General features: G+C 36.8%; 1 protein-coding gene across 2 annotated transcripts in view; it reads right to left on the bottom strand.

Annotated features, from left to right (window-relative positions):
* MEIS1 (Meis homeobox 1) overlaps positions 1 to 26,783 on the bottom strand; it is a 198,299-nt gene extending 171,516 nt beyond the window's left edge. For both annotated transcript variants that reach the window (XM_040351252.1, XM_040351253.1), the window contains exons 1-6: positions 25,975 to 26,783; positions 22,247 to 22,473; positions 19,546 to 19,687; positions 19,144 to 19,194; positions 17,752 to 17,802; positions 14,908 to 15,054 (exon numbers count right to left, since the gene is read on the bottom strand). In XM_040351252.1, the coding sequence (XP_040207186.1) occupies positions 14,908 to 15,054; positions 17,752 to 17,802; positions 19,144 to 19,194; positions 19,546 to 19,687; positions 22,247 to 22,473; positions 25,975 to 25,986 (630 nt within the window). In that variant the 5' untranslated portion in view covers positions 25,987 to 26,783. The remainder of the gene's footprint in view (positions 1 to 14,907; positions 15,055 to 17,751; positions 17,803 to 19,143; positions 19,195 to 19,545; positions 19,688 to 22,246; positions 22,474 to 25,974) is intronic.
* Positions 26,784 to 27,058: the final 275 nt, after the last annotated feature.

The raw sequence follows: 27,058 nt of genomic DNA, 5'->3' as shown, positions 1-27,058 counted from the left end.
CGGTCCCTGGGCGGAAGGAGGAAGTGGGACTGGAAGTCTCACTCCTACTGAAGCCCCCACTCCCCCCCCAAAAAATGACATGCCAAATGAGCATGGGCAAGGAGTGGTTTAAGCAGAAGTTCCACTTTTGGATGGAACTCCGCTTTAATATTATTTGCTGCATCTTTGGCACATAGGGAAGGATGGCACCTAGGGTTGCCCCCTTGAAGATAGGAACTTAATAAGAAAAAAGATAATGTCGCCAGTAATTTGTCCTAGGTAAGGTGGCACCCTATATTGTCCTGTCTGTAGAACTCATGTAAATGCACTACACATGTGCATGTAGCCCCAATAAAAATACCCTTCCCTCTGGCAATCACATGCATAAAATGCATGTAAAATGTGATGATAACACTGTAATGAATTAAATAAAGTAGCCACTGCACAACTACAGCCACAGGCATTTATATAAATTCATAAAGAGAAGAAATGTACCTATTGTGAGGTGTGTTAAATAGTCAGCTCTGTCTTGTTTACTTTGGAATTCATTGATTTGGACCCACCAAATAGGACCAGCGCTGTATTTCCATGGTTGCAACTATGAGAGCTATGAGAGCAGTGGACCTTGCACAGTGAAGCAATCCTGTCATTTGCCTTCCCTTTCCTCTGCCCTTGTCCATTCACAGAACACCTTACATTGGGTTCATAGACTACATGGACCAAATACATTTGCTAAGGTGAATGAACAAGAGCTGCAGCTCCCATACAGTGAAAGTATCCTGTCATTAATTTGGTATTCCTCTTCTCTTGTCCATTCATAGAACTTTATGTATATGCATTCTGGGAATTAACAAGAGGATAGGAAAAAGAGGGTAAATAGCAGAATCACTTCACTGTATGAGGGCTACAGCTTTCATAGTTCTAGCACTGGAAGTGCATCGCTGACTGTATTACTTAGCAGGGTGAAAAATGTATGAATTCTTCTATAAAGAGGACTCAGCTGAGCATTTACCACACATTACAAGAGGTACCTTTTTCCCCCTTCTGAATTAGTATTTAAATCTGTGGATGGGTTAGGGTTAGGGTTACATGGCTATTAAAGTTGCATTTGTTTTTGTTTTTCAAGTACAGTGGTGGGAACATGCCATATATGTCCACTCTTAAAAAATGGAAAATTACTTGGTCATAAAAATTTCAAACTGTGCAATCTATGCAAAATGGCCCAAATTTACCAATAACCTTTTACAGGGCCGCTGATAAGGCAGTACAGCTGGCCCCCCTGTACTGGGCCAAGGCCTCGTCAATTCAAAAGGGGGGTCCGGAGACATGCTGAGCAGGAGGGCCAGCAGTACTACTTTATTGCTGACACTTGTGCAGTGCTGCCGGTTTCTACTTTTCTTTTCTTCCTCTGGCTGCAATGCAGGGGGATAGGTTATAGTATCTGCGACCCCTTTACCCATCTGCCAGATAATAACAATGTCTCTGTGCCGCTGTTCACTTGGATGGGTCTTCTTCATATTTCTGTCATGGCTGCAAAGCATAGCATCACGTGCGTTGTATTTTAGCAAAAATATAATTTGCTATTTTTGGAGGAGGGGCCACGTCAGGTAGGCTGTAAGGGGCCCCATGATTTCTATCAGCAGCCCAGAGCCTACCTAAATGACCCAGTCCATCCATCAAAATTATCCATCAAATCCATCCATCCATTATTATCCATCTAAAAGTGTAGCGCGTATGGCCAACCTTATTGCCAAAAAGCTCTACTTTTTTCTTGAGCAAGCCTTTTTTTTTTCAAGTACTGTACTACTTTTTACAACAATCTGATGTAAATACATCAGAGATTTGCCAGCATGTTGCAATCTATGTCACCAGCCCAAATGATATTTCCTTTTTTTTTTCTTGTGATAGTAGCCCATGTACTGTCCAATTACTGCAAATAACACTCAAATCTCTGCCTTATTTTGTAGAGATCATAGCGGCTAATATTTTAAAAATGGGGCGATGAAATCTAGAGAAAAGAATAGCAGCTGCTCATAGTCACCAAGGGGATTTCTTCTTCATATTATTGGGAAATTAAACAGGGAATCTGATTATCTTTATCTTAAGAAAACAAAAGGAGGTAACATACCCAATTTAAAAAGATAAGACCAAAGTTAGCTAGACTCCCTCGGTCTACATTCTGGACATATTTTGCAATCCGGTGATAGCTGTTCACAGCATATGTTTTCATTCGTTTTTTTTTTTTTTTTCCCTGTTGAAGATCTGCTTTTCACTTTAAGAAGTTATGAAATGTAGTTTTCAAACTAGACAGATGAAGGATGCATACATAATGCTAGAGTACCAGTGTCTTTTTATGTATGTGACTGTACAGTAGTGCTACTAAAAAAAGTCCAATGTTGTTTTATGTGATAGAGCACACATGAAAATGCACATTTTAAATATATATTGGTTTGCTGTGAATATCTTTCCCAAGGGACTAGGCCTGAGTCAGTGTAGGTGGGAGATATGCTTAAAAGAAGTCTGTGGAAATAGGTGACGAATGCACTGTGGAAAATTAAGCTTGCTGCCAAAGGGTGTTTTCTTATGTGACAAACGCAAAGAAACCGCATTTAAAATGCACAGGATATACATGAAAATGGACTGGAAAAATGCCTGTGTTAAAACGCACGCCTTCCAAAAACACATACCTGTGTAATACCTCGAGACCTGTAAACTATGGCATATTCTTTATTTAAAAAAACAACAATATTACTTACTGTCAGCACTTAAACCTACTCTGAAATGATTATGATTCTCTATAATAGTTTCAGTACTGTCATTTATGGCTTTCAGAGTCAAGAAAGCTGCTAGGAAGTACTTATAAATACACAGTCGACGTTACTAAAATCTATGATCAGTTTTCTGTCTATCATCCGTTTCCCCGACACTCGAGTCAAATAATGTTAATAATCATTTATTTTTATGGAAATCGTAATCGCTTGTTCATTTTAAGCATTTTCCTTTAGGAATTTGGCTGGCTGCCTGCTTTATTTATTTTTTTCTCTAGAAATGCTTCCGTATTTAGCCTTGGCGCAGGTCTGATAATTATATGATGATTTGCGCAGACTTTGTGAATATTCACATTTGTCAGACAAGGTTATTTTTAATATTTAGGTGTTTAGAAATATTGAACTGTAAAATTGATTATTCACAAGTTAAGAAATCATTTACTAAAGGCTGTACAATTTTCCATCAACAAATCTAAGGTGCAAATTGCTAAGAGTGTAAAAGCAATCTATTTAATCAAAGGGAGCCTGTCATTCTGGAGGCAGACATTTTGAATAATTACCTGCAGTGTCCAAGCACAGAGCAGTTTCGTTACTTTGCTTCTCTATTGCACTTAGCATTAGAGAAGTAAACAGAAAATGGCAAAACTGCTGATTTTTGAAAGTTGATTACTTAGCAATGGGGGCATGGCTTTAAAAACAAATCAAACCCTGCAATATTTTAATCTGTTGGATAACACTGTACAGACACATGTGACAGATTCCCTTTAAATGACCTCCTTGTTCCTACAAAACACCAGTACGAAGCTGTTAATAATGTATTAGGGAATTGCTCTATTTACCTACTACTTCCTTGACTATACAAACTATAAATTACAGAATTCTATAGTAATATCAAATTTTATGTTCAGAAAACATGCTTCTTTATGCAACTGAAAGTTTATTTTTGAGTTTTATGTATTTGCTGCAGTTGCTGTGTTTACACAGTATCTCTCATCTTCTATCTTTCACTGTCATCTATAAACTGTAACTAACTTTACTGCTCTTTCACTGTGGGAACCTATGGCTCTAAAAGAATAGGGTATATTGATGATAAGGACTGAAACAGTTACAGTTTCTTTATAGTCTTGAAGCTAAAAGAAATCTAATTTTATAAAATACATTAAAATAAATCTTTTGTGTAATATTTATTATTTTCTTAATCATAATTACATGGACTTTTAATATTGTAAATATTAAACGATCGGTGTTCATTAAAGTTAACAAAGGCACATTCTATACAAAGCTTCCAATATATAAAAGGTAAAGTACAATAGATTTATTAAATCTTTAAAGGTGTAAGTAGACTGAACAGTGATAGGATCAAAGTCTGGTTGTTTCTTTAACCAAATGTTTTGGATATATTTGCTGTATGCTGGAATTTCTACCTGTTCCACTTTTCTACTCAATAAAAGTTTGTAAACATAAAAAAATTATTGAAAAAAAATGATACTTGAGATTAGAATTCCTAATGTATGTAATGACATCTACATTTTTGGAGTGCGGCTGTCCTCATCTTCCTCAACCATTTTACATTTGTGTAGTTATGCTTTTTCCTGAGTTTGTATATTAATTTTATAAAGTGCTGAGTACACTGAAAGGGCTAAGAAATGAGAGAGAGCTGCAGAGCAGAATGGGACACAATAGAGAATTATTGTTCTCTAGGCAAAATATGCTACCACAAAAGTATGGAAGACATGCACTTGTATTTTGTTTATTTATTTATTTTGCTGATATGTATTTTTTCCCTGCAGCTCCAAAAATGATAAAATCACAAAAGTTTCCCCAATTTTTTTTTTTTTTTTTTATAAATTCAGCCAAATTAACACTATCCTACCTATCACTGCCATACTTTGCCAGAATATTTATGTTACTGTGGTGTATCTTTAGTATTTTAAATGTGCAAATAGATCTGTAACCCAAGAATAGGGCAAATTAACTCCTCTGTAGCCGGAGGGCTAAAGAAACTTGATCTGTTTTGGAATTTGCACAGAAACATATGAAAAAGCTTGAAAGTGGGAAAACTAATCAAACTGCCCTATAGAGCAGAGATCTATGGTTTTATTTTTCATTATCACTTAATGATCGGGATACATGAGTAAAAGTGTGATGGTGTAGCAAACTTTTTTGCTTTGAACTTCATTGTGTGGGCCTTAGCAGTAAATTATTTACTGCATATTTGACACACGGCCTCTTCAAAAAAATTCACTGCGTGTATTTTTCCCGCTGTTCCTAGTCTGTTTGTATTCTGTCACACAGCAACACAGCAATGGGGTCAATCCACAATTTTAGAACAAGCAGGCGTAATATTTTATAAATTCATAAAAGTCAACTATGTAACATTTAATAAATTAGAGCAAAAAAACAAATACATACTTCACTCTGATGTGAAAACCTCTACAAATACATAAATTGCCACAAATAAAGAAAATCTACCACCAATTAACAAGCAGTAGATTACTAATTAGATAAAGCAACTGTTTTGTCTAGGTTTTTTAGTGTTATTTTAAAGTAGCATGTAATACGAAATGCACTAAAGACACAGGGGTTGATTTACTAAAACTTAAGAGTCCTAAATCTGATGCAAATCTGCAAAATAACCAATCAGTTTCCAGATTTTATTGTCAAATCCTAATTGAATAAGCCGAAGTTAGAAGCTGATTGGCTACCATGCACGGCTACACCAGATTTTGCACTCTCCAGTTTTAGTAAATAAACCTCACAGTGCTGATTGTTCACTGCTGATTGCTCAGCAATAACAACATGAATTCAGAAAGGAGAAGTCATTTCAGAAGTCAGCACTGCAATCTTGCTTCCAGTGTGACAGATTTGACTTAAATCAATGCTATAACACCACAAGCTGATACATATCATATAGTGCTAACAGCTATTTAGGTTTTACAGATCTAGTTATACTAATTAATACATACATTAGTCATATTATTAGGGCTAATAAAATCAATGATGAAGCAGATTCTAAATGTAAGACTATGGGGTTGATTTACTAAACCTGAAGAGAGCAAAATCTGGTGCAGCTCTGAATAGAAACCAATCCAGTTTACATTTGACAATTTGTCAAAGCTTAACTGAACAAGCTGACGTTAGAAGCTGATTGGCTACCATGCACAGCTGCACCAGATTTTGCACTTTCAGTTTTAGTAAATGGACCCCAATATATCTATGAAAGATGGAAATGCAAAACAGAGTGTAAGGGCCCTTTCACACTTACAGATCCCGTGAGGAATCCGTTCCTTAAATATCCGCTTGCTCAGCGGGGATCGCTCCGTTGATCCCTGCTGAGCCGGCAGATGACAGGGCAGTCCCCACACACTTTGCAGGGACAACCCTGTCAGATTTCCTCTATGGGGAGATCAGGGGGATCTCGCAGATGGATGGAAAAATAGGATTTTCCTCCGTCTGCAGAATCGGACCATAGCGGGGACCGATGAGATCGGGTGTCAGCGGTTGTTCATCCACTGACACCCGTTATCCCATAGGGATATAAGTATGTCCGTATTTCATCCAAAAACGGATGGATGAAATATGGACATACTGTCCGCATGTGTGAAAGGGCCCTAATTTAAAGCTAAATTCTGGGATTTATGAATAAAAACTTTCAGTGGGGTGTGCTGCACTGAAAAAGTTCAATGCTTTTTAGGTCTAGGTGGAGAATAATTTTCTTATCCTTCAATCCAGAAGGCTTCCACCACACAGTATGACTGGTCCCCCAAAACCCTTCTCTTTGCTGCTTCAGAAGGTATGCTGATGTCATCACATACGATGCAGGACCAGTTTTCCTGCATTGTACATGGGGATGTCATGGGTTTGCTCACAGCCCAGAGTGATGGAGAGAAGGAAGCTTGCCAGAGGGAGGAAAATGGCATTACATCTTATTCTTCTAGCCCTAGATTTAACAAGCAGTTAACCCTTGCAGTGCAGAGGGCCCCACTGCTTTTTTGTTAAATCCTGTAAATCAGCTTCAAGTAAAATAATGCTTAAAAGGGTCTGAAATGTGGTACTATTTGTTACTCTGATTCCTTAGTGTTTCTAATAATCCAGCTACACTCCTGCAAAGTCTGGACTTCTTTGGAATAGACAGCTGGTTGCCAAAGCCCTCATCTATAAAAATCTATTACCATAAATGAGATGTTCCTTTGAAAGACAGTCAACACACAAAAACAGGCAATGAGAAAAAAAAGGCAAAAAGGTTGTGGGTGAATTCACTGCTCACTTTAAGTTTTCCTTTTTTTATACCCTTGCTGTAGCATTTAAGTAAGATCATTTATCAGTTAACCTCCCTGGCGGTCTTCCCGAGACTGACACGGGGTTAGATTTTCTTGCTACTATCGGTAACCCCGTGTCAGTCACGGGCTTGCCTCGCTGAATCCACAGGCACTTTTTACTTACCTTGTCCCTGGATCCAGCGATGCCACCGCGCTGTGTGAGCGAGCGGGACCTCGCTCGATTCACATAGTGCCTCCGTGTGACGCCGATCTCCGTTCCCTGCGACGTTACGACGCACGGGGACGGAGAACGGCGCCAAATTCAAAAACGTAAACAAACACTATACACACAGTATACTGTAATCTTATAGATTACAGTACTGTATGTAAAAAAAACACACCCCCCCTGTCCCTAGTGGTCTGCCCAGTGTCCTGCATGTCATTTTATATAATAAAAACCTTTTTTTCTCCCTGCAAACTGTAGATTGTCCATAGCAACCAAAAGTGTCCCTTTATGTCAAAAATAGTTTTAGATCAGCTAAAAAACAGCGATAATAAATTATAATCACTTGCAGAATTGTGCGATAGCGATTTGTGGGGAAATTCGTCATAAAAAAATAAAAGTAATGACAGCGACAATTCTGCAACTGAGCAAATTTCAGTGATTTTGATTTGATTACATTATTGAATAATTTTTATTATAATTATATTATTATTTGTTATAATTATTTATAATTATTTATTATATTATAATTTATAATTTTGTTTTTAAAAAAATGTAATACACGGGATGCCTATTAGAATCTTGTTTGGTCAGATTTAAGTGAGTTATTTCTAAAAATTACAGACCTACAATATAAAACGCCAAATTTCCTTGCAAATAATGGTACCGCTTTTAGCATGTTTTTTCTGAAAGAATCATACCGCCAGGGAGGTTAAAGCAAAAAAATGAGGATAAAAAACGCCTGGCTTTTCAATTGAATGCAAATAAAGTCCAAACTTTCTGCTTTAACTGTGACAACGTGACACTCTTGTGCTCAAAACTTGCTTCATTTTTTAAACTACAAACAGAGCAGCCCAGAGATTGCACAACTCAAAGGTTCCCATCAAAAAAAAAAAGTCTGTCTGTCAGGACAGAAATATGGAGCTGCCATTGATGACTTGTTTTTTGAAGGTACATGCTCCAAAGCTATCACCCCGAAGCTGGCTTCCCTACTTGGTGAGTCATAGACCTAGAACAAGCATGTGCACACCATGTGTTAAGTCACATACTGTTACCATGCTCATTCTGGGTCACTGACTCACAAAGTCATAAAAGGAAGGATCCGTTCACAGACCTGGAGTTTGCCCCTCCAAATGAAGACACTCAATAGTGTCCATCCAACAGATTCCTAGTAACCTTCTGTATTCAGAAACATTTGTAATGCGCTTTTGCTACTCAGCCAACTTTTCATCATATGCTTAGACCCACTTGTATGTGCATCAATAAGCAATATTCTTAAAATTGTTGAGTCAGTAAACAAAATGGCAGTTTTCTCTTTGGCTGGCAAATGTCTACTGACCACTAATTTGCCTACAAATATTGACGAAATGTCAACTAACTTAGCTGCAACATATTACAACATACCGAACAAAACAAAACCTATGCAAAATAATTATAAAACATAGTGCTAGAGCTCCTCCTGAGGTAAGGGATCTGAACTGTGAGGTCAGCTGCTGGACAGGAAACACTAGATTATTGCGATGAAGAACAGACTCTGGTAAAAGCCCTTCACCTCCTCACCATGCTTTGCAACATAACAAGTTAAACAGGCAACTAACCACTCCAGGTCACAAAACACCTAAAGGGTATCTGTGTTTTTCAGCAAGCAGACAACAGAAAAGTTAGAACTGGATCTGCAACATTCACAAGAAAATTCTGACTTTAATTTTTTTTGCTCTTAAGTCTACAGCAACTTTTTCATGGGTAGGGCTATTACTGTGGTTATCTTGTTTCTATTCACTTCAACATGTCCCTGTTTCTGTACACTATATATTTTCAAAGAATTGTAGGATAATGAAACAATAAACTTCCTGAGTTCTCCAAACTACAAAAAAAAAAGCTAGAGTCAGTGATGACCTTTGTAGAATTGTGAAATTAAAATAAATCAGAATAACTTTAATACAAGAATACCTATAGGCAAAATGCATCAATCTGTGGCAACCAATAAACTCTCATCTCGCATTTTTCTGACTACTCTCAACAAATAAAAGTCTTAAAATTAGCTTTGTTAGTACAGGTAAAGGCCCATCACTGCTCCTTCCACTGCCTTATTAAATAAGCCACTAACTGGCTTGTTCAGAAGAGGTTGCTTAAATAAGCCAACAACTAGAGTATTCAGAAAGGGTGGTGAAAAAGGTATTTGTAAGATACAGTAAACCATAATACCCAATCTGTTTCTATTTACTGCACTTATATCAAAAATTCATTCTGATTGGTTGCTTTGGGTTACTGCAATTTGTATGTCGCTAATACTTTTTGCCTTAATGACTAAACGTAATAAATTCTCAGAAACCTCCATAACATAAACACTAGAATGTAAGCATATAGCAGTGGGATTATTACTAATGGAACAATTCATTTAAAGCTACATTGTTACAATCTGCTTTACATAATGCAATGTATTAGATTACAGTGATGCACATTTAAGCATTAGGCTGGCTGGCCCATTACAAAGCCGTATAGTAAGGCAGCAAATGCATGCAACAAACACATTTAATGCAATGTTGATAAGCTAAAGCCATGAGATAGTAAAGGGTAAAGCTAACTAACCTATGTACTTAAAGTCAAATATTCTTAGGCCAAAAGTTTTTTTTTTTTTAAATATAGCAAATTATTTAAACTGCACATTTTCTAAATCAGATAGATTTTCTAATTGATCTTTAAAATATGTTATGCTCATGCTTGGTGGGTCGCTTTCTCAAAGAAAATAATGATTTCTTGGGGAAATGGGGTATAAATCTTCATTTTGGAGGCAATTAAAGCGTTGATTTCATTTGTGCCCCTGAGCTATTCTTGTAATTTGCTCAAATAGCTTTATGTGCCCAGCACTCCAGAGCTTTAAGAAACTCAATTTCTAGCTAGACTTGTTGGATTGCAATTTTGAACTCGGCAGCCATGACCTGTGTTTCACTATGGGTTCCCTAGGATACAAAGCTGTGTGTGTGAGTGTGACGTGAACAAGGCCTGATCAATGCTACGCATCACCTCTTTACATATGCCGGGGACAAACAAGACCTGAACTTATCTAAGGAACTATAATTGAAAACATACGTCTCTGATCAATATTATTTATTCATATTTATGTAATTTTTGTGATGGGCATACAAAACATAATGAAAGGGCTTACTTGCTTTTCTATTTTTTACAAGACATACGTCTTCAAAAGTTTTTAAAGTATTTCCATAGCATGGCTGTGAATCTGTGTCTTGATAAAACAACCTTGTGATCTGTGAAAAGCATCTGATCACACCACAAATCAAAGTCTACATAAACCAGTTAACCCTATACTACCTAGGCTAGCCTGGAGTCCTGGGATTTAAGTTGCTTCAGCACAATTTGCCTAAAAGGGATGAAGACGGTGTAAAGCGTTGTGTCTGGCTGTGCATTGTGTAGCCAACATGGAATTCCCAGGAGCTTTTCTGATTACACCCTAAATGCTATCTGCAACACATTAATCATGCCTATTTTTAAACTATGACTGACATGGCACCAGATTTTGTAAATCTAAAGGAGTAACATCTCTGAACATTTGTGGCAAATCTGCAATAACTTTGTAACAATTGTTTCAGCAAAAGTCAGTAACTGACCAACATACATATAAAAAAGTTCAGGTAGAAACAATTCATGAGAAATGTATTCTTAAAAGTTCAAAACAATGCAAGCAAAGCTATTTATGATCACCAGTTATCAATAAAAGATACACATTTTACCCTTTCAAATCAGGTTAGGCTTCTTTAATAAAGAGACCACTTCAGTGTTTTTATGGCCGATTACATTGCCAGTACTATAACGCTTGAAATCAACAAATGTCACACAACTGATATCAATGCAGGACAGAACTTTACCTAAATCTGGGCAAATACGTTATCCTTCAATACAAGCTGATTTATGACAACAGCATTATGAAATCAACTGCCAAAAAGCACTGCACAAACTTTTGGCGCTATATAAATTCTGAATAATAATAATAATGACTCAGTAACACAATGGGGTTAATTTACTAAAAGTAGACAGTGCAAACTCTAGTGAAGCTGTGGATGGTAGCCAATCAGCTTCTAACTTCAGCTTGTTCAATTAAGCTTTGACAAAAAAACTGGAAGCTGATTGGTTTCTATGCAAAGCTGCGCCAGATTTTGCACTCTCCAGATTTAGTAAGTAAACCCCACCGTATTAACTCATATTTCTTCAAAAGGCTCCAGACATTTAACATGTTTTCCATCTTTATCATACTCTCCATTATCACAGCAAACGGTAACCAAGAAACTCAGCATGTGTATTATTATTTAAAGCAGACACTAAAATAAAGCCTACGGAATCTTTTATCTAGAATGTTTTAAAGCAGGGGTAGCTAACTTCAGCACTTCTGTTGTGGTGAAACTACAAATCCCATCATGCATCTGCCTCTAGGAGCCATGCCTGTGTTTGTCAGTCCTGCAGCTCCTCAGGGGACTTGTAGTTTGACAACAGCTGGAAAGCCGAGGTCACCTACCCCTGCTGTAAATTATCAAACAGTAAAGCCAAAAGATAACACAATCAGGCTGATTCACTAAAAAAGTTGAGAATCCTCATTGGAAAAAAAATGTAAGTATTAACTTGATTTATCCAATTATGTAAAAAAAAAAACTAATTTCGTATGACTGTATATACCCAATCAAGTTCAGAAGTTTTTCATATGACTGGATAATTAAATGGAATATTCACATGATTGTTTCACTTCTTAGTAAATCAGCCATGGTATGCACAACATCATCACCAAGCATCTTCTCCTTGTTTGGAGAACCACTATACAATTTACTGGTTCACTTACCAGACAGTTACCAGACCACCAAACGTGTGCTTATTTCAAACAGCCAATCAAGTGCGTGGGAAATCCAACATTTTCAAATATTCCCTTAACCTGATTGGTTGCTTGGAATCAACAGGCATTCATTAGTCTGGGGAACTAAAACAATTTCCAGTGTAACAAAAGATACTTTTTAGGAATAAGATACAGATCTACTAAAACTGGAGAGTGCAAAATCTGATGCAACTCTGCAAAGAAACCAATCAGCTTCCATTTTTTTTGTCAAAACTTAATTGAACAAGCTGACGTTAGAAGCTGGTTGGCTACAATGCACGGCTACACCAGAATAAACAACGTAGAAGTCTGATAAAGGTAAAAGGTTTCATGTTCACCTGAAAATATTGTTTCTCTGCGTTCCATAGCTGATCAATTTTATGCAACATATTTGCAATACAAAGAAACGTGTGCAAACGTCTCAAAACGCACTGCACCGCAACACTCCTCCCATCCACAACAATACATTTAGAGGAAAAGGCACTGAACTACACGTGGGGTGAAACAACCCTAATATCGCACAGCTCTGGATCGCAGAGAAAACCTGCAATCTGGGGCGAACACGACACAGAAAACTATTTTCTTTGGGATTGATTTACTAAAGGCAAACAGACTGTGAATTTGTAAGTGCAATTGCTCCTGAGCTTAGTAGGTGAAGCTTCACTTTACAAACAATACCCAATCACATGCAAGGAAAATAAAAACAACACATTTGCTTGCACATGATTGGCTGATGGAAGTCAGCAGAACTCCCACTTGTTTACTGAACTCCGGAGCAACTGCACTGGCAAAATGTACAGTCTATTTTCCTTTAGTATATTAACCCCCTAGGCTCCATTCACGTACTGGAATCACGCAATCCTGCCCACGTTTGCAGAATCTTGGCAAAACACGGGACACGTTTATGATGCCATTGTTTCTTAAAGGCACCCCAAACGTGGTGCGATTTTGCCCTGATTGTCAATCGATAGACTGTGTACTTTGCAAGTGCAATTGCGCCAGAGCTTAGTAAATAAGGTAAATCTTCACTTTGAAAACAATACCCAATCACATGCAAGGAAAATAAACAAATGAAAACATTTTTGCTTGCACATGATTGGATGATGGAAGTCAGCAGAGCTCCCTTTCACACTTTTTAGCGCCTGTAAATCTCTTCTCAAGCCTCCCCAGTGTAAAAGTCTGAGTGCTTTCACGCTGGGAGGATGCGCTTGCAGGATGGGAAAAAATGTCCTGCAAGCAGCATCTTTGTGGCGTTTTGGGAGTGGTGTATACAGCGCTCCTCCACCACCCTTGTCCATTGAAATGAATGGGCAGTGCTTCGGAAGCGCCTGCAAAGTGATTTGCCAGCGCCTCAACGCGGGCGATTTTAACCCTTTCTTCAGCCGCTAGCGGGGGTTAAAAATCACCCCGCTAGCAGCTGAAAATTGCCGCTAAAACTACGGTAAAGTGCCGCTAAAACTAACAGCGCTTTACCGCCAACGCCGGGCTCTTTCAGTGTGAAAGTAGCCTAACTGAGCTCTGGAGCAACTTCCCCCCAGCAAAGTGTTACACCCTATTTGCCTTTAGTAAATTAACCCCTTAGGCTCCATTCCCACCTGAGCGTACTGGAATCGTGTGATTCTGCCCCCAATTTCTGAATTGTAGCAAAACATGGGATGCGTTTTGTGATGCCATTATTTTTTAACGGCGCCTCAAACAGGGTGTGATTGTCGAGTTATAAAACGCGCTAAAATTGCGACAAAGGGAACTTCTTTGGTGCGTTTTTGGAACAGAAGGAAGCCTGTTCAAATAATTCTCGAATAATCGAGAACTTAGTAAATGAGGGGAAGCTCTGCTGACTTCCATCATCCAATCATGTGCAAACAAAAACGCTGTTTTTTTTGTTTGATTTTCCCCTTGCATGATTGGTTATTCTTTGCAAAGTGAAGCTTCCCCTCATTTACTGAGCTCTGGAGCAACTGCACTTGTAAAGTACACAGTGGCTTTGCCTTTAATGTTTTAACCCCTTAGTGTTATTGCAGCTAAAACGTGCTGTGAATGAGTCCCAAAGGGAAAATTCTCTTCAGAAGTGAAGGGTAAGTCGCCCCCATTAGGGCAAGTTGTTGGGATTGGATACAATGTAATGTAAATGAAGAGCCACAAACACCCAGAGAGCAGGATAGGAAGGTGTGTGTGAGATCCCGCTCCCTACCCTCCCCTGAGGGGCACTTCTCCCGCCATATTGTCCTCTGGGGCCGCCCCTCTCCTCACACAGAACCTCCAGCGGCGGCGCGCACTCGACTCCCCCTCGTCCCCTGTACGGGAGGGGAGGGGAGGGGGCGCGCTTTGTGCACAATGTGCTGTGAGCTGTGAATGCGCCCAGCCAAGGGAGACTGATAAGGCGGCCTAATGAAGCGTATAGACAGCTAGAGCACAGCCCGGGCTCCATGGCGGCTCTTCTCCGAGCTCCTGCTCCTTACTAACAGCCTAAGTTCTATGGCGGCTCCGTACACAAAGCCCGGACTCCGTGGCGGCTCTTCTCCGAGCTCCTTACACACAGCCTATGGCGGCTCCGTTCACACAGCCTGAGCAACGAGCCCGCTCCGCACAGCACACCGCGCGCACATACACACCGCCTCTGATTGGCTGCCGGGCCCACCTCTACTCTAATGACAAATCAGGCAAACTCCGCGGACACCCAAAACCAATCAGCGTCACTTTATTTAAAGTTCAAGTCCCTGAGCCGGCCTATAGGAAGCCGCAATTTGCCAATAACTCATCCAATCAATTCATAAATCGATAAAGATCTTCCGGTCGGCTTACCTGGTCTGTGAGGGTGGCCGATCTGGTCACGTCTTCGCTGTCCGACTTGGACCCCCCGTCCCGGTCCTCTATCACCAGGTCTATGGGCATCTTCCCTTTCAAGCAGCTAATATACCGATGGCAGAAATTGTCGCAGAGTTCGTGTACCTGTTCCAGCCGGCAGAGACGGGACAAAAAAAGAGAGAAAATAAATAAATAGCAATATCGGAGAGATGAGAGTATAGAGAGATCAAGAGAAGGGGGGAGCGGTGATTGGGGGTGTCCGGGGCCCGGCGACCATCCCCAGGACCCCCCCTCCCCCTCCACCAAGATAGAGATATCCGGGGAAATTGACACTGACAACATGATTCGCATCTACAACTAATACAACACCCTCTTATATTCATCTGCTCCCGGGGCTGGGACCACAGAGACGTGACCTGTATGGGTGACATTTAATGTAAACTATTTAATTTCATCTAGTTATATCATCACAGGGCCGAGCAAGGGCAGCTCAAGGCAATGGAGGGGGAGGGGGGGGGGGCAGAGAAAAAGAAAACATATTGGAAAATACTTGGCTAAGATGACAGTGACTGGCTCTTTAAGATCCAAGACTTAAAATTATACTAGAAGGGGTTCGGGGTGCACCCTACATTTAATAATCAGAGGTCAAACTTATCACCTGAAGCCTTCAAATTGTACAAGGATAATATATCTATAGATAGATAGATAGATAGATAGATAGATAGATAGATAGATAGATAGATAGATAGATAGATAGATAGATAGATAGATAGATAGATATACTAAATACATTGGCAAACAACATTAGATATGTAAGGTTAGCTTACAGTGATGGGCTCTTTAGAGAGAAGCCTTACTATTAGGGTGCATCCTACATGTATAATATATAATAAAAAAATAATTATACTTATGTGTGTATATATATATATATATACATATCATCCCTATAGATTGTATGCTCCATGCCCAGGGCCCTCCTGTTGCCTGTGTATTGTAATTGTACTGTCACCCTTTATATTGCTGTGTAAAGTGTTGCCACTATATAAAGCCTGATTAATAATAATAATAATTTATATAGATATATATGTATATACATATAGATAGATAGATAGATAGATAGATAGATAAATAGATAGATAGATAGATAGATAGATAGATAGATAGATAGATAGATAGATAGATAGATCGATATATACTGTTTATATAGCCAAGCTTTACTCAACATATATTTTATATATATATATATATATATATATATATATATATATATATATATATATATATATATATATATACATATAGATATATATAGATACATATTGGTTTGGCTATCTATCTTAACCCACAATAATGAGTTCATTAAAAGGGAAGCCATAAAATTTTAATATATATATATATATATATATATATATATATATATATATATATATATATATATATATATATATTGAGAAAAGCTTGGCTATAGTAACAGTAATTGGCTCTTTAAGGCAGAAGCCTTAAATGATTCTGCAGAGTGTATATATATATATATATATATATATATATACACACACACATTCACATTGGCAAATGCTAGGCTATGCATCCTAAATATAGATACAATTATAATTATACAAGGATGATATATATATATATATATATATATATATATATATACACACACATTTCCAAATGCTTGGCTATGCTAACAGGGATGAGCTCTTCAAAAAGGAAGCCTTAAGATGTTTCTGCTAGGATGTGCAGTAATATATATATATATATATATATATATATATATATATATATATATATATATACACATATATATTAAAACACACACATTAATGACTGTGCTTGGCTATGCTAACAGTGATTGGCTCTTTAAGAGAAAAGCCTAAATGATTCTGCAAGGATACTATATATATATATATATATATATATATATATATATATATATATATATATATATATATATATATATATATATATATATATATATATATAGCACATTTCCAAATACTCAACTATGTTGACAGTGATGGGCTCTTTAAGATGGAAGACTAAAAATAATACTAGAATGCAGCCTAAATAAATATGTAAAAAAAAAAAGCACATTGGCACATACTCGGCAATGCTGACAGGAATGGGCTCTTTAAGCCCTAAAATGATACTACAAGGATGCATCCTAAACCTAACAGCAGAAGTAAACAAGCAAAAGAGAAGCTTTGAAAAAAAAGAAAACTAAAGCACTGGATTCAGGAGCTTTACAGCACTTTAATATTTAAACCCTAACAGAAACTGAATAAATAAAACGAAAAAAAAAAAAGTCTCCAAGCCTCGCATGCAACTTTTATGGCTGGCATCAAACTGCAATACCCTTTATTGCTCAAATGCAAAACAGCTAGTAAAATCACATTATCATCCTTCTCCCTTCAGCATTCAGGAATAGTCCCAGAGTGGAGAAGCTGATAAAACCAGCTTTGCTTTGTCTCTGAAAAAAAAAAAAAAAAACTCGCAGCAACATCCTGAATCTCACCCCTCCACTTTTTAAGCTTTATTTTATTTTTTTATATCTCTAAAACCCCATCTAGCGCTCCGAGATGTTTGGATGCCTTAAAATGCGAATAAATGGCTGGAGACTGCACAGAATGCGCAAAAAGCCAAAGGAAGGTATTAAAAAGGAACACGAGGCCTGGGCTGTTTGTGATCCTGGTTCTAGTAGCTGCAATCGCAATTAAACTGAGAAGAGCAATGGATTCCGTGATTGGTCTTGACACTAATTACACAGAACCAGAAATAAAGACATTTATGCAAATTCACTATTAGCTGGAGCTTGTTACTCTATACAGCTTGCATTACCTTTTCTAACTCCAGCAGATGAAACCGTAATACTTGGATAGCTTGGATCATCTAGGAGGGGAGAAATATAAAAAAGCAAAAATAAAATACTAATAAAGGTGCAGACAATAAAACAAGGTACATTGCAGTAGAAATGCCCCGAAAAAAAGGGAGAAAGAGAAAAAGAAAGAAAAGCTGGGATCATCTTGGGGGGGGGGGGGGGGGGCAAAATAAAGTACGAATAAAAGGCACAAACAACAGAAGCATGAAAGTAAAAGAGAAAAAGAGCTTGGATCATCTGGGGGGGGGGGGACATAAATAAAGTACTAATAAAGGTACAAACAACAGAAGAAGGAAATATAGAAAGAAAGAAAGAGCTTGGATCATCTAGGGGGAAACATAAATAAAGTACTAATAAAGGTACAAACAACAGGAGAAGGAAAGAAAGAAGAAAGAGCTTGGATCATCTAGGGGGGGGGGGGGGGGACATAAATAAACTACTAATAAAGCTACAAACAACAGAAGAAAGATAGAACGAGTTAGATCATCTAGGGGGAAACATAAATAAAATACTAAAAAAAGGTACAAACAACATAAGAAGGAAAGAAAGAAAGAAAGAAAGAGCTTGGATCATCTAGGGTGAAACATAAATAAAGTACTAATAAAGGTACAAACAACAGAAGAAGGAAGGAAAGAAAGAAAGAAAGAAAGAAAGAAAGAAAGAAAGAAAGAAAGAAAGAAAGAAAGAAAAAGCTTGGATCATCTGGGGGGGGGGGGGGGCATAAATAAAGTACTAATAAAGGTACAAACAACAGAAGAAAGATAGAACGAGTTTAGCTCATCTAGGGGGAAACATAAATTAAGTACTAATAAAGGTACAAACAACAGAAGAAGGAAAGAAAGAAAGAAAAACTTTTCTGCACAACTTTCCCTAACAATGTATTTGGCTCTGATAATGTGACTGATACAAAATAAGCAGAACACAAACCAGACTCTTTGAATATCGAGTTCAAATATAAATCCAGTGCAGCAAATGGTGTTGGATTTCTGGCTATCTTTTTTATGCCTTTCCATTGAAATCCCCAAATAGTGGGGGGCTTTTGATGTGTTTTCAATCTGTTTGTCTACAACTCTTGGGGGGGGGGGGGTGATAGCAGAGAGAGAGAAACACTAAAGGATTTGACAACCCTAAATAAACCAAGAAGCTGATTACTGCAGTCACTTAGTGGGTGTCATAAAAAAAAGGCCATCTCATTTACTAAGAAGCGCAGAGCTCCCTTCTGATCACTGTGTAATTTACTTAGACCAAATTGTTACACTGTATTACTTGTAATTAAGAGCTCTTTGCCAACTAAACAAGCAAGTAACACGACATAGAAGAGAGGGAAAATAAAGGATTTAGTCACTTCTTACCAAATTGTCCAATTCCGGATTTGAGGAAAACAGGGGTTTTTCTGCACGAATCTGCAGCCACATAAATGGAAAAAGGGGGGGGGGGGGTAAAAAAAAAAGAGTTTAAGTCCCATTGAACAAAGCAGCAGCAGAAATAACCAGCATAGTCTATGAAAAATGTGTAATACTAGTGTATCTAATAGACTAACATTCCATCTGTCAGGGTGTCTATTTTCCCCTCCGATTAGGTAGGTCATTAATAATAATCCCAGATCATCTACAAAGCGTTGTTCAATAACAGTGTAGGGGATCAATAATAGCATCCTGGGTTCTGACGGGTCAGGACAAAGTTTATGTGTGTGTGTGATCTTTATTATAATGCTTGGTGGTAGTGTTGCTTGCATCTTGCATTGTTTGGCTGACCTGTTTGGCGAACACTGCAATGTCTTCATTGAAAGACTCAGAGGAGCACACATCACCGCCTGCTACTCCAGGTTCTCGGGGGGTACAAGTAGCTAGTTCACATTTTTCAAAAATCAGTGCTAATAGAGGGAACAGGGGGTGTCTGCAAAAGAAACACAGCAATCAACAAAAATAATAAACATTAAAAAACAAACAACAACAAAAAAACATAAAGCAAGAACTACAACAAGCTAAAGGGCTGTCAGTGAAAAAAATAAATAAAAGAAGTAAAAAAAAAGCCACATGATCAAGAGGACAGATGCCCCCTGCCCCTCCCAGCTCAATGCTGCTCTCACCAGGGCAAAACACCAGAGGCCCTGGGCAAAGACAATCAGCACACACAAGACACAGACCAGCCTAGCACTCCAATGCAATTAGCCTTCGCTCTCTTTCACTATTCAAGGCATAAATAAACCATAATAGAAAAAAAAGACTGGGAGATCCCTGTCTCAAATGCACGGATGGGTATTTTAAATGGTACGATAAAGCAGCTAAATCTACTCCTTAAATATATAGAGAGAGAGGAGCAGCCTAATGATTTTAGAATCCTTCCAGTAATCAGTAGGTAGGCAATCAGTTAATAAATCTTTACCTAAAGGGCAGACATGAATTTGGATTGCAATATTACGTTTTTTTATATATATATATATATATAAAAAAAAAGTCAAACTACTGAATTTTATGTCACCTCATTTAGCACACGCCATAATGCCTTTTTCTATGAAAACGGGGCTAAGTCTTTTAATATTTTAATGCGGCTAAATCAGGTACTTTGAGAAGGAGGACAGGGAATTCCATTAACCTTCTAACTCAATTAAAAGTGTTTAAAGTAATTTATTCCATTTCCTGCGTAAACTGCAGGCTGCCTCTATGGAGCTAAAGGGTGGGAGAGCAAGAGAGCTTTTGGGCAAGTGGGGGGACTGAGATGGGCTAGCATTGCCCTGCAAACTATGCGTTTAAATAAACTCCATGGCTACAAAAGATTAGGAGTCGTAAGCGACAAATTAGGGAGATTACACGTGTTTTCACATTAACCAGAGCGTGTTGTTTTAATTTATTTAAGCCCTTTCAAGACATCTATAGCAAAAAAAATAGAGCTACTCTAGCACAACAATGCCGTGTCTATTTAAGAGACAAGAACGATTTAAAAAATACAAAAAAATTAGATGAGCAAAGCCCTTGTCATAGGCAGACACGCATGTGAATATATATAGGCTGTTCAAACACACACTAGGCAAGCTGTGTGCTGATGTCATTTTTATCATTTTAAATAATGGTTAATATATATATATATATATATATATATATATATATATATATATATATATATATATATACATAAATATATATATATATACATAAATATATATGTATGTGTGTGTGTGTGTGTAATATACATATTTTAATTATTTTCATTTATGTATAACATATGTGTAAATAAATATATATATATATATATATATATATATATATATATTCATTTATGTATACTATGTGCATACATATCTATCTATCTATCTATCTATCTATATATCTATCTATCTATATTCATGTATGCAATATATACATTTTTATTATTTTTATTTATGTATAATATATATATATATATATATATAGATAGATAGATAGATAGATAGATAGATATATCTATAAATATATATATATATATATATATATATATATATATATATATATATATATATATATATATATATGTATATTTATTATTATTATTATTATTATTTTAATTTATGTATAATATGTGCATACACATATATCTACACACACACACACACACATATATATATATATATATATATATATATATATGTGTGTGTGTGTATATATATTTTTATTCATTTATGTAACATATTCATTTTTTATTTATAATTTATGTATAATATGTGCATACAAATTTATCTATATATATATATTTTTCCATTATGTAATATATATATATATATATATATATATATATATATATATATATATATATATATATATATATATATATATATATATATATATATATATATTATTATTATTATTTGTATTATTTTAATTTGTGTATAGTATGTTATATGTAGGTGTGTATTTTTTTCTGACTATATATATATATATATATTTTCTTTTCCTTTGTTTCTGTCTATCTATCGATCTATTTCTCCTTCTTTATATATAATAATACATAAATACACACGTGCACACACACACACACGCCTATCATGTAGAACCCATCCATAAATACACTTTTCTTGCCAATATAGCCCATATACAGTACTGCCAAACTGTTGACTACCCCCATCATTATATCTACTGTTGTTAAAAATAATAATTATCATTATTATTTTTATATTTACTTAACGTTCAGTTACTACTAAGATTAGAAATAAAAAAACACAATCATTTTAGAGACATCTACTAAAATACGCAGGCATGCAGTAAGTTTATTATATTTAATTTGCACTTACATTAAACTCATTAAAAAATAATAATAATAATTTCTCATCAGAGCAATGACATTGAGATGTAGCTGTGATGCTTGGCAGTACAGAAAGTAGAAGTTTGGTAAAGTTTATAGACAGTACAGTAAGTAGACAGAGGTGCAGCATTGTTAGGGTGGTGTGCCCTGGTTGTAGAAAGTGATGCCAGCTGTACCTACCCATAAATGGAATCTTTATCTCTCTTCAGAGCGTCATTGACTGAAGAGCCCATGCTGGGGGGCATAGCGTTGGTGTGGGCCGTGTGCGGGTATTGGTGGGAGTGCAGAGGTGGACCGTGGTTCAGATGGTGAACGGGCTGCATGGACCTAGCAGCATGGGGATCCCCATACATGGCACTAGGTATCCCTACTCCATCCATCCCCCCGTAATGGGGTAAGTCGTCGTACTGTATGGTAGACAGAAAAAACACGATCAGCAAGCCAGGAGACAACTGGGGAAGGAGCAAGGCAGGGCAAATGGCGAGGCCTCCAGCTGACTTCATCCCCTCCAAGGAGCGCCTTCCATTATGGTGGCTCTCAGGATCTTTTCACTTTCTCCGGCCCCATTCTGGAGGATTAGCATTTGATTTCATTAGAGATCCCCCTAGACTGTTTCACAGGGAAGACCAATGAAAATCACAACAACTGACACTATCTGAGAGGTAACAGTTGGCAAAGCAAGCAGAAAATGAGGCTTACAAGGGGCTTGCTCCATTCAACACCCCTATGCCAAAATGTTCACATTAGGCCAACTGTGCCAAGTGTAGGATTGGAGTGACCAGGATGTGTGTGAGCCTGGGGAGAAAGTGGGCACACTGCAACATGTCTGGGTACCCATAGGTTTGTACACATCCCATGGACTCGATACAATTTTATACATTTATTTATATGTGTGTGTAACTAAACTATGCAAACTACTAAACTTACCAAATGTGATACAGTTTTTTTAGTATGCATATGTACCCCATAGGGAGAGGTTTGTACACATCCCATGGACTCCATACAATTGTATACATTTATATATGTGTGTGTAACTAAACTATGCAAACTACAAAACTTAGGAAATGTGATTAAAAAATGTTAGTATGCATATATACCCCATAGAGAGAGGTTTGTATACATCTCATGTACCCCATATAATAAATATATATATATATACCAACATTTGTGTGTGTGTGTGTGTGTGTGTGTGTGTGTGTATAAATAAATTATACAAACTCCAGCAAATTTTTTGAAAAAATAGTATGCATGTGCACCCTATAGGCTTTCTATATACTGCATATAAACCATACAATTATACCTATATGTGTATGAGCATGGAATTACACAAACTGCAGAACTTGGCACATGTGATTAAAAATTGTTTATATGCATATGTACCCTATAGAGATAGTTGTGTATATATTGCATGCATCCCATACACATAAATACCTATATCTGTGTACAAATGTGTATTGCATGTGTTTCTCTCTATCTAATTATATATATACATATACTACACACACACACATAACTTATACACACACACATACATTACACGTGTATAGGGGTATACATTGAAGAAAAAAAAAGTTGTAATGATGGACAACACATGCCTACATTATATTTGTGTATATACATAAATAAATATTTGAGAGTGAATTGAATAAGTGAACATACTTGTATATAAGTGTTTGTTGTGTTATAAAAAAATATATGTCTCTCTCTCTCAAACACACTATATATATATATATATATATATATATATATATATATATATATATATATATATATATATATATATATATATATATATATATACTATTTGTACACGTGTGTGTGTGTGTGTGTGTGTGTGTGTGTGTACATGACAGCCTAAACTTTTAAAACGTTCCTGCTATTAGCTCAATCATTATACAGCACTGCCACTTTAAGTGTATTAAATAAATATATTTTTATTAAAATTATAATATGGGCACCCTGACACAACCTGTGTACACTACAGTTGTCATTACTTGTGATCACCCATATACATTAGTGGTGATAAGTACAAATGAAATGAACGATCAGTGGATGAGGATATTAGTAAATAGTAATGTATGGAGGTGACACCTGGTTGGAAGTGAAGTGTCAGCGAGACCTCAGCTTTCTATTCCAGACAGCTCAGTGGTTGAGCTCCCATATTATGCAAAGTTTAATGGCTTTTAATCAATGGAACGCTGCTGATAATATGCACATATTAACAATAATGGCAGTAATTAAGATTACTTGTCTAGGTGGAATAGAGCTTCTTTGAAATGACAGATCGGAGAGAGATTAGATCTGACTTCCCATTAACACACAGGCTGGATCCACAAACACACAGACAAGTCGGATTGTTTGCTGGCTGCTCGTTGTCAACAGTAAACACTTTAACAATGCTGTTTGAACAACACATACATTTCAATGTGTGTGTATGGAGAGCCCTGGGCTTTCAGGGATAAGCCAGCACTAGAAATGTGTCTCCCAACTTGTCAACTGGGAAAAAAAAGTTCTTGATGTCTAGGAAGTGTATATAGGAAGACTGTGTGTGCATGCAATGTGTGATAGATCCTGATATATATATATATATATATATAGTATATAGGAGGACTGTGTATGCATACAATGTGTGATAGATCCTGCAATATATATACAGTATATAGGGAGCTGTGTATGCATGCAATGTATGATACATCCTGCAATATATATATATATATATATATATATATATATATATATATATATATATATATATACAGTATAAAGGGGGTTGTCAATGCATACAATGTATGATAAATCATGCAGTATATACAGTATATAGGGGGGCTGTGTATGCATGTAGTGTATGATAAACCCTGCAATATATATTTCTATACATATCATATATTGCATGCATATATAATGACTCTGTATGCATGCAATAAATGATGGATCCTGCATATATATATATATATATATATATATATATATATATATATATATATATATATATATATATATATTACTAAACTTTTTTTGGCCAAGTATGTACACAAAATGTATCTTATCTTTAGTTTAAAATGACTCTATGTGTGTGTATGTATATATATATATATATATATATATATATATATATATATATATAGAATACAACTACTCTGCCCTGGTTCCATACCCCCATGCATTAAACATGAATTGCCATATGACCCTTAAGCCCTTCTGTTACCCAAAGACATATAGCAGCCTACTGTATCCATATCTAGTTGTTATGTTGTATGTTTGCCCTCAACTTCAAAAATAAATAAATTTTGTAAAAAAAATAAAAAATAAAAAAAATAAACAACCCCCATATATGTGTGTATATTTAGCACAATCAGCTTTATTCGTCAAGTATACACAAACATAAATGGTGATTGTGTTTAGTTTAAAATAGCTTAGTGTGTAAATATGTATATATATATATATATATATATATATATATATATATATATATATATATATATATATATATATATATATATTTACACACTAAGAGCTATTTTCAACTGAAGACAATCACCCTTTAAGTTTGTATATACTTGGCTAATTATAAATATATAAACATATATATATATACATATATATATACATATATATATATATATATATATATATATATATATATATATATATATATATATATATATATCAGCTGTGTTGTTTAAGTATGTACAGGCACACAAGTGATTTATTTTCAGTTTAAAGTTTAAAATATGTATGTGTATATGTGAGTGTATATGTGTGTGTATACAATGGCCCATACACTCCTGAAAATAAAAAAAAAGTGAAAAGAGCCTAAATGGCTATGTTGTTCAGCCTCTACCCCCTCAAGCCACGTTTCAATCACACAGATGAAAAGTTGTAGAAAATGTTTCAGGCACAGCACCTACCCTTTGAGCCATCGGCCTTCCTAACTCCTTCCTACTTCAATTTGAAATATATCCTATTTAAGGCCAGTGTGGATGAGAATCAATGACGCCACTCCAGAGAAAAAAAATAATAATAATAAAAAAAAGTAAAAAAAAAAAAAAAAAGAAAGAAAAAAAAAGGAAAAACTCGAAAATAAATCCCTCTTTAAAGTTTCCAGTGTCTTGAGAATTTCAACCAAATCTTCAGCTTCTTGGAGCTCCTTGAAAGAGCCAAATAATTCAGCATGGAACTCTTTGCAAAGACCCAGGGTGGTAGAGAAAAGGAAGAAATGTTCCTTTTATTTTTTTACCCCCCTCTTCCTTTTTTTTTTCAAAATAAGTTTTTAAAAGTAGCCCTGGAAGGCAGCTATGGAAAGTCTCATGGCTGTGTGCCACTTCAGCTGTCAATCATGGGCGAAGCTTGTCAAAGGTGCTGAATGAATGATGATGATCCAGCGGGCGATGTGCACCGGTCACCAGCCCTGGAAATAGTGTCCAGATGCAGGAGGCTCAGCAGCAGCAGCTCCCTTCTCCTTCTTGTTGTAGGATCAGCCTCCTCTCCTCCTCTCCTCTCTTCTTTGCTCTTCTCTCTCTCCCTCTGTGTAGATGTGGAGATGGAGAGAGGGGGAGAGAGAGGAAACGTCTGAGTTCGCCTTAAAGAAGCCCCGATCGATGCCGCTCGCTCCCAGCCCCGCCGCGCGTCTGCTGTGTGTGCTGCACAGGCGGAGAGCTGGGTTTGGACCAGAATGCTGGAACCCGGAAGTAGTGGTGGCCATAACAGGTCGCGTCTTACACAATGCAATGGGCTGCATCGACTGGCTCATGTGGAGAGGGAGGGGGGGGGGGAGGTGGAGGAGGACATCCCAGATAGAAGAAGTACTACATTACTCCATCTCACACACACACACAGAAAAGAGCAACTCTCCCCAGCCTGCAGCCGGCTATGGCTTCTCCCTGGCTGCACACCCCATCCATGCCACTTTAAATCCCTTCACCTTTACTTTATTACCACTTGATACAATGTCATCAATGTATGCAGCCCATGGACACCCACTCCTCATGGACT

This window comes from Rana temporaria, chromosome 4, assembly GCF_905171775.1.
Source record: "Rana temporaria chromosome 4, aRanTem1.1, whole genome shotgun sequence".
In the NCBI taxonomy this organism is placed as follows: domain Eukaryota; kingdom Metazoa; phylum Chordata; class Amphibia; order Anura; family Ranidae; genus Rana; species Rana temporaria.
This window is presented reverse-complemented; position numbering and strand designations above follow the sequence as displayed.